Source organism: Convolutriloba macropyga, chromosome 7, assembly GCF_964194025.1.
Source record: "Convolutriloba macropyga chromosome 7, txConMacr16.3, whole genome shotgun sequence".
Classification (NCBI taxonomy): Eukaryota; Metazoa; Xenacoelomorpha; order Acoela; family Convolutidae; genus Convolutriloba; species Convolutriloba macropyga.
The window spans coordinates 36258430-36271336 of NC_134474.1; the positions used below are offsets into that span (position 1 = coordinate 36258430).

Genomic DNA, 12907 nt, shown 5'->3' on the forward strand with positions numbered 1-12907 from the left:
TCGGATTAGCAAATGTACAACTTTATAAAAACAAAATTACATCGAGGTAGAAAGAGGCGTCGAGTATATGAACTATCAAAAGGAAGTTGCCATATTAACTAATTTTTGACAAAAAAGACGCCTGAAAAATCCAAAAATGAAGAAGTTACTCGAAAAAAAACAAAAATTAACTAAAAAATCAAGAAATATGAGCCAATTTAAACTTCAAACGAATTTTCAGGCTCTGCAAAACACTGTGGTATCAATTTCCGAGATTTGCATTTTAATATAGCATCAAATAAAAATTACTTCTACAAAAAAACCAAATTACAATAAAAACGACCCCTTGGACGGAAAAACGGCTAAAAACGGTTATCTATTTGTGCCATTCAGTCAAAAACTACTCTTCAAAGTCAAAAAGTCATCCACTAAACGCAACGCATGATCAAAAAACTTCTCTCCCTCAGAAAAATTAGTCCACAGGGCAATTTAACTCACTTTCGCATTTAGGTCAAAACATGGTCTGAACGAATAGTACTTCCGGTAAAAAAAAACCTTAAGAAAACCAATACTCCTCTTCGAGTCGTAAAAACAGACAGCGCCTCAATACAATTCAAACTCTTTGAATGGTAAAAAACCAAGAGAAGGCCAATAATAGCCCCAGCAATCGCTGTGCGGCTATTAAAAAGTGAGACTCAAGGAAGAAAACAATAGTTATTTGCGTTCGAAATGTCTAAATTTTAAAGAGCAAATCGATGCTAACGAAGATCAAATTAACTTCAATTACTTGACATATCACGAAAACTATTGTTAGTACATCCAAGTCTCTCAAAAGCAAGAATAACTAAATGGCTTATAGCATTGTGAAAATCATTGAATAATTCTCTCTTAAATATTTCTATTTATCCATTTTTTATTGCGCCATCAACAATTAGTTGCACCAACAAATTGAGATGGGATTTTAACTCACATTTTGTCTGAAACCAGAGAATTGGGTCTCAACAGATGCTACAGCAGTTTTGAGAGAGTGAAGAAATTGCCTTCTGCTATCGAGTGATCCCTCTTTGCATAGGCCTTTGTCTCGCCGCATTTTGTCAGCCAAGAGCTTGATCAGAACTCTGAAATTAATCTTGTTATTTTTAGCTAAAACCTCTTGGAAATATACCCCTAAACTTAAATATTTGTAGGATTAACCTCTTACGAGGAGCACAAAAATACATTGACACTTCAGCAGCGACCGGCTGTAGGACGATAATCAAATATTGGTTTCCTTGAATTTCAGTGTCACCTTAATAATCAAACCTCAAAACCAAGAGACGACCGTTATAAAATCCCATTTACCTGTAAAGCTGTGTTTTAGCACCTGACGACGACCCAGCAACAATCGACGACTCATTTTCTTTGTTTTCGTTCAACACGTGATCAAACTCGTCTAATGCTGACTTGAACATCGACAAAACAGGCGGTAACGATATTTCATGTCTCACCGCTCTCACATGTTCTGGACGCATCAAATCGCATTGGAATGATGGCACAGCTAATAATGCCTGAAGGACTGAATTCATGTAGCAAGTGTTGCCCAAATTAACAAAGCTGAAACATACAATCAGCCCATTGCAAAACAGTAGAATTCTCGAGAAATATTTTCCATAACCAGTAAAATTCTGGAAAGCAAACTTTACTCAAATGCAATTTTGTCGCAACAATCATCCCGAAAGTTTCTTGACTTGCTGTAAAACCCATTTAAAATGAGAAGCACGTGTAAATAGACTACAGCTTTCTAGAACAGTCGAGAGGTTTTCTGATTATAAATGATGATTCTAATTTTATGAATACAATAATCTAATAAATTTTACAAATACATCCGCAAATTGCCGGTAAACATCCTCTCTTAACTTTCATGACTTCTATTTCAACTAAAACAGTGATAAAAATACACATAACCATGTAATAAAAGGTGTTTTCCGAAAATACTACCAAGAATTTGCAGTAAGAACGTGACAGTTTGGTTCCAATCAATAACTAGGTTTAATCTATCTCTTTAATGGGAGGGTGTAACGTCCTTAATTTACTTTTGATATGTTAACGGATATATTCCTGTTTTTTATACTTTTACATTATGACTTGCTACTATACTTTCTAAGCTATATATAGACTTCACTTTTCTGCCTTATCAAGATGAGAAAAGATTTGTTTGTTTCATTAATATCCTGTAAAAATTACGTTAATAACTTTGAGTATTAACATAATACCCCCAACCCCCCCCCCCCCCTCCAAGTCAAATTACAGAGGTTGGAGGGGATTATGATTAATACCAAATAGCATTTCGTTTTTCGATCTCGACTGTAATTTTTATAGCTCTTTATATGTGAATTGAGCAAAGCGCAAAATGAAAAATATCCTGGTGCATATTTGAAGCGAACGAAATTTTATAGAAACTTAATTTTATATGATAGTTCAAATATTCAAAGAACTCAACAACAGAAAAGTTTGCAGACAAAGCTGGTATATTGCCAGAAAAAAGGTGCCATAGCTTTGGTGACCATTAGCCTCAAAATCCCAAAGAAAAAAAATTTTCCTATTACTTCTTGTGCGGCCATTAATTGATTCAAACTTATGTACTGTAAAGCTGCCCTCAAATAACCTTGAATTATCAGTTGATATCTCAATTGGTCTCAACACTTCCAATTAATGTACACAACAATTTTGAGAGAGAAACAGTCATTTTGTGAGTGAGGTCAGTGAATTTTCCTTTCAAACCTTAATGTCTAGCCTGGATTGAACATGCCCTCGCTCACCACGGGCAATGAAAGCTAGATCACGCATAAACCGCACTTAAAAATGCAATAGCAATAAACTACTAATTAGGTTTTCGAGGGAATCTATCAAACGTCGCATCGAAAATCTGTGACAAGAAAAAAAATAAGCCAAAATTAACAAACAACCAACTTGTAATAGGTTTACCTTTTTCTGATTGCGAATGATCAACTTAGATCGTTAATCTGAGTTACGTCCAGGCAATAAAACACACCAAAAAATCTGTACATCAAAAGACCCAAAACTTTCAGCCTCATGCCCTGCTGATAACAACGGCTTCACATCGACCCTAGTCTTCTGCGTTACCAAGAAATCATCTGAAGACAAATTCAATGCACTTAAATTCTTCAACTAATATCTCCAACTCCTTGCTGCATTGAAACTTTTATCATAATTACTGACTCAACGGTTGCGAAGACTCACCCATCAACTTTCGAACCGGTTTCTTCCACATTTGTATCCGAGGTTGAGGAATTTGTAGTAGTAAGTGGGGATGGTTTGGCTGTCACACCACTCCACGAGGTACTGACATCGAAAAGGTTTGTCTGTACACCTCTGGAAAAAATGCCAACAAGTTTATAAAATATTATGAACTTCAAACAATTCTATATCTGCTTCCTTGCAATTTTGACAAAATTCATTAACAAACAGTAAATCGGTCGACACAGCGAAGTGCTTTTCTTCATTTCAAATTTTTACATCAATGCTATCTGTTTCTTCCAATGAAGTAAAGAAAAACGACCAAAAAGTCCAAACAGAAGTTTAATTATAGCTATTTTGAGGAAACAACATATGATCAGTATCTAAGTACAATTCCCGAGCAAACGAGCATTTACTATCTGTAGCAATCTCAAAAATTGAACAAATTATACTGGCCTTGCTTTTGGAACAAGTACTTTGTTCTCCGTTGTTTCACCTCTCGAAAATGGAGATTTAATGTTGACGTCACTGCTATTTAACTGGAATTTGCCATAGAAGCTGGAACATTTTGATGAACTTCTAAAATCAAGCACATAAACTGATATCTAAAGCACCTCAAAAATTTGAACACATTTTTTTTCTCTCAAAATTTATTTAACGAGATTAACGGAATTAACACATTGCAGAATATAGCTGCGAAATAGACTGTTTCTATAGAAACAGACACAGAAATGAGTTCAAAATCTAGTCACGCAAATGACGTACGCCATATACCATTTGATTGGCGCGTGAAACTTTAATATTCATCATTTTCAGCTTTACGACAAAAAATATAGCCGAAAGACTTCGGAAACGAACCGAAGGCCAACTTTCACACTAATAGCCGAAAGCCTTCTCGTGCCAACTTGCAAAATGCATAAAATTCGAAAAAAATCAAACACGCAAAAAGAAGTTAAAATCAAACACTACGAAAAGCAACAGATCAGAGCACACAAAAATTGAGCATACAAAATGTCCTTGGAGCGAATACTATACGGAGAGTTTAAAAAAGTGAAAACTAAAGTGGTCGGAGCTTTATTTTCTTTTTACTTAGCTGTTAGGTATTGGGGTGGGGTTGTGCTCTGTGACAAGGTGGGGTACGTCAAACAAGGGGTACTGTACTAAATTAAAAAGGTTAAAATGGCAAAACCTTCTCAAACTTACGTTTTAACTTCAAAAAATACCGATCTTATGTCTTGTCGTCTTCTGAATTTCTGCTAGGCTCAACAGTGAGGGGACTCTGTCGCCCAGAAGAACAATCAAATAAAATAAACCAAAGGTTTTGAATTGGTGAAGCAAGCGTTACTTTGTTACTCTGCGATTTCCCCTCTTCCACTCTTGTATGCTGTTGCAAATTAGATTGCCTTGAAATAGGTTAATTCACAATGGGGCTCGTAAAATCAATTCTAGTTAAATGGATAACGAATGTAAAAAATTACTTGCACATCAATGGAAAGGACAAACTCAAAGACAATTTATAATAGTATTTAAAATAATAATACCAATATCCGTGGTTCACTTCTCATGTGAACTAAATCAAAAACGCTCACAGTATCCCAACTGGTATTGCGATTACAAACTTCCGGAGTTCAATCTCACTCTCAATCTCTTCTTTGCTTTTCACACTCTTGTAAAGTTTAGTCCCACTAAACCAACTGCTTTCTCTCGCTTGTGCAAAAATCTCTCCTGTGTCCAAACTTCTGCTGTGTCTCAACATAATTGCTTCGACCCTCTCTCTGATCTCTCACCGTGTCACTTCAATTTATACTCAACCAATACGCTCTTATCTTAAGCAAACAAACATTAATCTCTTTAGTAAACATTGCAACTTGCCTTTAAAATCTGTCACAATCTGTAGGAGGGCTCTGTTTGCTATGCAAACAACCAATATCAAATTATGCTCTGTCATTCAACTGCTTTCAACCATCGTTCAATTTTCTCCTTATCTTAAGTACACGACCTTTGGACTCTTATGTAAACAAATCCACTCCAATTTATCTCATATATGCACTTGACATGTCAATCAGTGTTTGCTTAGTAAAAATTGAACCTTACTGTGAAATGTTTTTATTCCTCTATTTCCGCTATCAAATTAACTGGCTGCAATCAATCCCTGTCAAAACTTGTCAAAAATCATGTGTTGAATAAATAACTAAACTCAACCCCAAAAACCAAGAGAAATTGTTATTTCCAATCTTGAAATCATTTCATGCAATTCCCTGTTATTATACATGCCTAAAATTCTAATATTCCTTAAAGCCTAAAATTTCACCTCTAGGGGTCTTCTAAAGGTCACCCGTCCAAAATGAGGGATAAAGTTGAAAACTAACTATTGTCACGGAAAGTTCTCTCATAGTTGCACCTACTCACAAAATTTCATGGCCTAACTCCCTCTAGAGCACGAGCAATAACCGCGCACACTTTTCGTCGACCTCCCGGATGATCCCAAAATTCAACTTATTAACTCGCGAACTAATAGTCAAAACGTCTTCGGGTAAAGCTTTATAGTAACTATAGGGTGCCAACAACTTGCCTGCCAAGTTTCATGAACAACGGATCAGCCGTTGCGAGTCGTTTGCAATTTAAAAAGTTTTAACGAGTCGTGGGTGCCGAAACCCGAAAAATCCGAGTTCGTCAAAATTGACCGGGGTGGTTATTTTTTGTCACTAACTGTCTCAGTTTATCATATTAATACCATTTCAAAGCCATTCGGCCGCTCAAAAAGGCCAATTTCCGGTTTTCGGCACTCGGGTTGTCCCGAAGCACCAACTTCCGGTCGGAATCTGGGATTGAAAATATCACCAATCGAAAGCCCTTGAAAAGTTACACTAACCCTCCAAAAATCATAGGGCTACTACCAATACTCCACGCGCAATTCAAATTTTACGTTCCGCAGCAGCGGCGTGCGCTAGTTCCGTGCAGTTTTGTCTGGGGTCAAATCTGACATTATAATCGGATTCCTCGTACCCAAATTAGTCTATCCCCCAATTTTCAGGTCAATCCGACTTCAACTTCTCGAAAAAATACTATTTCAATTTAGGTGCTAACTACCTTCCTGTGATAATTACCAGTATACTCAAAAATTGCCATTTTACATCCTAAACCCTTCCCAAGATCGTGCAAAGCCCTTAATTCATACGTGCATTACATTACGACTGATTAATCGCCTTATTTCTGACTCAAACATTCACAGTAAAATACCTAAAAGCCTTCAAATCACGCTACTTCCGGTGTTAATAGCGGGAGGTTGGGTGGTCGGATTCGCCTGCAAAATATTCTCGCAATAGAGGACCACTAGGGGTACCTCCCCATCATTGACCAGTTATCAACCAAAAACTCCTTCCCATCCCGGGGGGGGGGGTCGGACAACTTTTTACCCGAGGGTATTTGGAAAACTGATAAATTGCCTTTTTATTTACTTTAAATCCACCAAAACTTTACTTAACTAACTCAGATCGAAAAGCAGTAACCGTCCGCGCATCACTATAAAAAATGGACAGTCATTAGGGGAACATCCCCACAAAATTTCAGATTCCAATGACGATTATAACTTAGAGTTGAAGTGTACCAGGTTTGGGGTTGCCCATAATTTTGCAAATTCAAAATCACACTTCAATTTGGTTCAAATTGAAATTCCAATTCTGTTCAAAGTATCTAATTCGCTACTAATCTTCGCTCTCTAGTTTACCTCTAAACTTAAATCACTCATTTCGAATTTGGCCTGACGCAAACACAATTTTGCTAATTAATCAAAATAGATTGACAGCTCAATATGCTTTTGTTCATCAATTTGTTTGTTTAAGATATATCACTCAACTCCCCTCTCTGGCGTCTTCGCAACAATAACCCTTCAATTGCAAAAAACTAAACTCAAATACCTAACTTAATTTGTCTAAGTTGACCTAAACTATCTAACTTACAATATCTCTCCCATGTCATTTTACAAAAATTAAGGACTACTACATGTCTTAAATTTAAATAAAGTTGGTGAGCATTAAAGTCATCTTTCAGAAACAGTTGAGTCAATAAATTCTATCGCTTTTCGGTTAATATTGACTGAACGAATTAACCAGCAAAAGACTAGAAAATACAGTAAAACAGTTTAAAAAAGGAAATCAAACAAAACACCAAATATTAGATGAGTTTTTCAAAATTTGGGGAGCAAAAAAGAATAATCCGACCAAATTCAAACTCATTTCAACAAAAACCTGAGAAACAAATGTAACCTGAAAACTTCATGTAGACTGTAAAAAATAGAAGATATCAAAAACCCGTAAAAAGTCAAAATGACAAAAAGGGTTGCAGTAAAGTCTGAGATCTCGAAAATTGTCAAATCAGTTCAAAAATGCACAATTACCTGAACTGTATGACAGAAACCTGGTTAGCAGAAAACTAAAAGTTAAAACAAGAAAATGCCCTTATAATGCCGCATGTTAAATTTTTCTCGCTCACTGACAATTTTTCCACATCAATCTTTATTTCTCTGGCAAAAATGGATGAACAAGAAAAATCACTCTGTTTTTGTACTTCCCAGCATAATTACCTAAACGAAGATCACCATAACTACCTTCGGTTCGGAAATCAAACCTTTCGTCGAAACCCATAGAAAACTAAAATTCACATCTGGTTGGTATAAACCAAGAGCATCGCAATATAGCTTAGCTCAGCTTACACCTTCATAGCAACAAACACAAATAATTGCATTCTCCGTCGCTTTTTACAGCCTATTAATTATAAGAACTTGCACCCATATTGTTCATGGTCTGATTTACTGCTAACCAGTCGTGTTTGGATAATTTAGATATTTTAGCCTAAATACCAAGTCCTTTAGCGGCTGTAAGTTCGAAAAAACTATCAGAAACTTCTCGACAAACCCTTTAGCACCCGAGTACGAACTCTCAACTTACTTTTGATTCGCTGCAGGAGAGGAACCATTCTGAAACAACTTTCCAATTAAGAAACACTGTAACAATATCAAACATAGCGCAGTACAAGTACTCTTTAGCTACATACATTGTTATTTGGGTCTTCATTGAGCACTCTTCGGGCCACTTTCTGAGGAGAGCAAGAAGTTGTTATTTCATCTGAAACATAAGAAATGACCATTTGCATTTAAAAAGCTTTGTGAAAAAGTCAATTAGGCGCAACCAGTTTAATTAACAGCCTTTTGCAAGTTAAAGCATTCTTAGAAATGAATATTTAAAAAAAATCAACAAAAAACTGTTCTGTGCGATTTTTGGCCGACGAGCACATAGCTTTAAAAAGATTTGACAGTTAAAGCAAGAAATTAAAATGAACACTCTTTCTGTTTGAAATATTGCAACTGTATCAGAATTGAAATTCAGAATTGTTTTTTTTAGCGGCTATACATGTCAACAATGAAATGACTTCTGGCTTTACAAAAGATAGCGTAGATACCTCACCCGAGATATCGCAGCCTTCAGTTGATGAATGATGAGTTCTCACGAGAAATTTAACTAAAATACCTGATTGTGGTTCATATTCGTTGATCATCTGGGCAACCTCTTGAAGAAGCTTAGATTGATTTGGATATTTGGGCACTGACAACTGATAAGATTCCTGGTTGTTCGCCTTTTTCGAAATATACAACTTATCATCATACGGCCTGGCCTTCAATTTATGTTGAGACTAAAACACAAACCAAAAATTACAAATTACAAGCTCAAAACGGATTGCAAATATCCGATAATGTCCACAATGCAATCAACCAATCATAATTTCAAATATCAATAACACATTAAGCATGCTCCCCTAGTTACAAACTCCTAGTGAATAAATACTCCTTGTCTTAATAAAGCACGCCCAAAAGGTCAAAACAATATGTACTAATAAGCCAAAGGGGAAAGAGCAAAAACAGAAAAAAAATCAGTTACTATGCTCGAAAATTGCAATGAAGCTTTTCGCGCAAAATCGGGTTACTTTAAATAAGAAAGAATTCGCACTTATCTTACCAGATTCAAAGAGAAGACCTGAGGGGGATCGAAGTAGTAAAACTTAATGAAGAGGTTTCCATCCGTGGGATTTTTGTACAGAGACAGCGCACCCCGTCTGAAGTTCTTGCCCGAGTTGACAGACGCAGTTAAAAGAGTGGGGAGCTTCAACTCGCCATTTATTGGCCCGCGGACTAACAAAAACTCTGTTAGGCACTGACTAGACTGACACGCAATTGCCATACATTCGTCTGAAAATAGGAGACGTTCACATTCACAATATTAAAAGCTACCGATTTTTTTGTCCAAGCTTGACTTAATAGTCAAGCGGTACAAAGCTAACATTCAAATGAAAAGACACTCGAAGAAACAAAAACAATGATGACACAACACTGGTTGGTCATCATGCATAATTCTAAGTAGTCATACATGCATTGCGTGAATTCTCAGTACTCATACATGCATCATATATGCATTGCGAAAATTCTGAGTACTCATACAAGAATCATACAAATTAAAACTTACTCTCAAAAGGCTTCAATCGTTATACTCTAAGTTACTGATGCGGAAAAATCAAGCAGCGCTGCAATAATCTTGGGAAATACATTTATTTGTAATCATGTTATGTCATATTTGATTTGCATGAACTCTTAGTGTTTTAACGCTAGGAAAATTTAAAAGGAACCAAATTGTAAGTATTTCGGAATACTTGTTGATTCCAAGCGTTCGTTTGGAAGCCGTATTGAGTAAGTTAAAATGAAGTTAAGTAAGCAATGCGGTATCGCAAAACTGAGACATTTTATGCCTCGGAAGCTTTTGATACGGTATTACGAATCAAACATTAGACCTATTGTTCAATATGGAGTCTCAGTGTAAGGCTGCGTTAGTTACTCTTTGCTTCTGCCTACTTGACTCTTACAGAAGAACATTTTAAAGTTCATTAATTTCAAAAACAGAACCGCTTCAGGTGTGGACATTCCGGAAACACTCAATATTGACTGTTTATGATCTGCACGATTATGAATTAATTAAATTTTCTCTAAAAGCAATCAGTGCCCTTCATTGTAAAAATTTTTACAATTACTTGTTAGTACCATAAACCACAAAAAGAGAAACAAGGGGATCGGCAATTAAGTTACTCAAACATTCTTTATGCAAAAGAAAAATAGAGCTCCATTCAATCAAATTTCGTGCAACCAAATTATACAATAAATCGAAATGCCCAAAAATTGCTCCGATGGAGTTTGAAGCGAAGACGTCTGGCAAAATTGCTGAGTTTTGCCCTAATTTGCAGGTTTCCTTTCTAGTTTGCAATCACAAACATGTAAGATTTGTATTTGACTTTTCAAAAAAACTTTTCTTTAGTAATTGTTATTTTATTTATACTCAAATCTTGGTGAGACTAAAAAGTGTGTGTCTATAACACCGTTGTCTGTCCCCTCGCATGCAATATGATATTATACTGTAATTTGTAGTTTCCATTGGAGGAAGTAATTCTTTCTTTTTTATTGGTTACAAATGATACCAAAATCTTAAATATGCAACGTAATGGAAAGTTAAAGAGCCAGTTCCAGGAGCAGCAAATCAAGCCCTGCTTAGAATAAGCGAAGACTAATCTATTTAAATAAATCGAAAATAAATCTATTTACCTTGTAATCATACTACGTCGCATATGAATTGAATGATTTAGAGAGCAACTTGAATGAATGGTAACCAAAATATACAAGGCAGATTCTAATTGACACCAAAATGATTCACCACATTCAAACTTCTCATGTGTTTTTGTCACATGAACTGGCACAAAAAGCATCCATGATTTCTTTCATTTCATACAAGGATCGTACACGGAATTACGTTGTGATTTATATGACATCTTATATAATCATGGTATGACTACTGTTGAGAAACGGAGACTCAAGAAAAACTGCAAAACGAGATATACAGAAAAGAAGAGAAATGAAAAACACTCCAGAAAATAATTATGCGAGATTAACGATAGAAAAACTTTTCGAGTTAAAAGATAAACGCGCTGGTCTTCTCTCGGTGCTATAAAAAATTTATTATGCAATGATATTCCTTGTGAACAGATCTCCGTGTAACTTGACTATCTGCTGCTGCAATTCCAGAATTATCCGAGAGAGGACAGGCAAAATTGACCACCCAAATATCACCCAAAACCAAAAAGATAAAAAAAAATTTAGAGCACAAAGGGACAGTGCAAAATCATTTCAAAATAATTTCACAACGAATGCCAAGATTTGAAATCACGGATGCAACAATGTTTGAGCAAAAAAAAGCAACAAGTTTCATGATAATCATATAACTTTCAATCTGCCTGCTTAGAGAGACAACGACATTTTGATAAATGTAATAAAATGTAATACAATTAATACACGCTTCCTTTGGTTCTCGTTCTAATTTTCTATAGAAAGGGCCAATATATTTTCCTCCAAATTAAACAATAAATTCCAGGTGAAGGGATTTAATCTTTTGGCGAATGAAAAGCAATCAATTGTTCAAAATAAATTCCGAGCTCATGAGCTCTCTGCTAGAGTTTTCATGACGTCAATTTTCGCAAACTTACTGCCCTGAAAACTCCTTAAAAACGGCCAGAAAGTAAAGTTTAGCAAGCTGTGATCATACCAGCTAACTGCAAGTTCACTCTGCCTACCATAACAGAACACGAAGAGCTCTAGTTGATGAATTCTTCACTTACAAGGAGGTTCAGTTAAGATAATAAACAAGCTCTGAAAAAATTACTAACATCAACGAGTAAACATTAACAACTACGTTAAGTAAAAATCGAATAATTAAGCCCAATTGACATATACGGCGTTTCATTAGGCATTTTATATCTGTTCAGGTAAGGCAAAATCGAAACAGAAAAATCCTAATCCTAATCCTAATCCAGAAAAAAATTAGTATCTTAATTATTTTATCTTAGACTTATCTTATTGTTCCGACCCTCTTGAGGGGGGAGGAACTATATACTCAACTGGGTTTTTTTTGTTCCGTGAATTTTCGCCGCTCGATATATTCATCGTAGAGAGTTGAGACTGGTATCATTAGAAAGCTCGTCCAGCGTAGAATATGGAACTAAAAAGATTTTTTTAATTTTCGTTTTCTACAGGGAGTTATCGAGGCTTAAACTTCTGAGAAAAGAAGAGTGAATTCACGTTGTTTTTATTCACATTTTCCGGAATTTTTGCCTAAATTTTCGTCAATTTTGCTAAAATTTGTTATAATTTTTAAGAATAGTGTCGTTGATTTTATTTTTGAAGACGAACAAGCATTTTTGATTGTTTTGATTTAATTTTTTGGTCAAAAAATCTGGATAAACATTTCAAAATTTAGCCTTTTTCATCAACAACAGCACGAAATAAGCTACTTTAGTCCACTTTGATTAAATTTGGCTACAGTACACCCCCAAACAACACTCATACAATCTTTGTAGACTCAGAGGGGGGCTATTTCTACTTCAGAGTCCGCAGAGAGTGCCTTGTAGTTAAAATTTTGCCGTTTTTTGCTAACTTTACTCGTTGATTATCAAAAATGCAAAATTTATTTTGAGTTTCAACTCAGAAATTATCTATATCTACAACATTCGAAAAATCAATTGTTCTTAACGGACAATAAGTATTAACAGGGGTAGTTTTGGGCCATTCTTGGACTGTTACAATCCAAAAAAAATCGGGTTGTAA

At 35.5% G+C, this 12907-nt stretch overlaps 1 protein-coding gene across 1 annotated transcript in view; it reads right to left on the reverse strand.

Annotated features, from left to right (window-relative positions):
• The window catches only part of LOC142342821 (uncharacterized), a 75317-nt gene extending 65839 nt beyond the window's left edge, over positions 1–9478 (reverse strand). Inside the window, exons 1-8 of the mRNA XM_075394418.1 lie at positions 9228–9478; positions 8742–8904; positions 8269–8339; positions 8163–8191; positions 3673–3795; positions 3220–3351; positions 1321–1572; positions 950–1097 (exon numbers count right to left, since the gene is read on the reverse strand). Coding sequence (XP_075250533.1) covers positions 950–1097; positions 1321–1572; positions 3220–3351; positions 3673–3795; positions 8163–8191; positions 8269–8339; positions 8742–8904; positions 9228–9449 — 1140 coding nt within the window. The 5' untranslated portion in view covers positions 9450–9478. The remainder of the gene's footprint in view (positions 1–949; positions 1098–1320; positions 1573–3219; positions 3352–3672; positions 3796–8162; positions 8192–8268; positions 8340–8741; positions 8905–9227) is intronic.
• Between the last annotated feature and the right edge of the window lie 3429 nt (positions 9479–12907).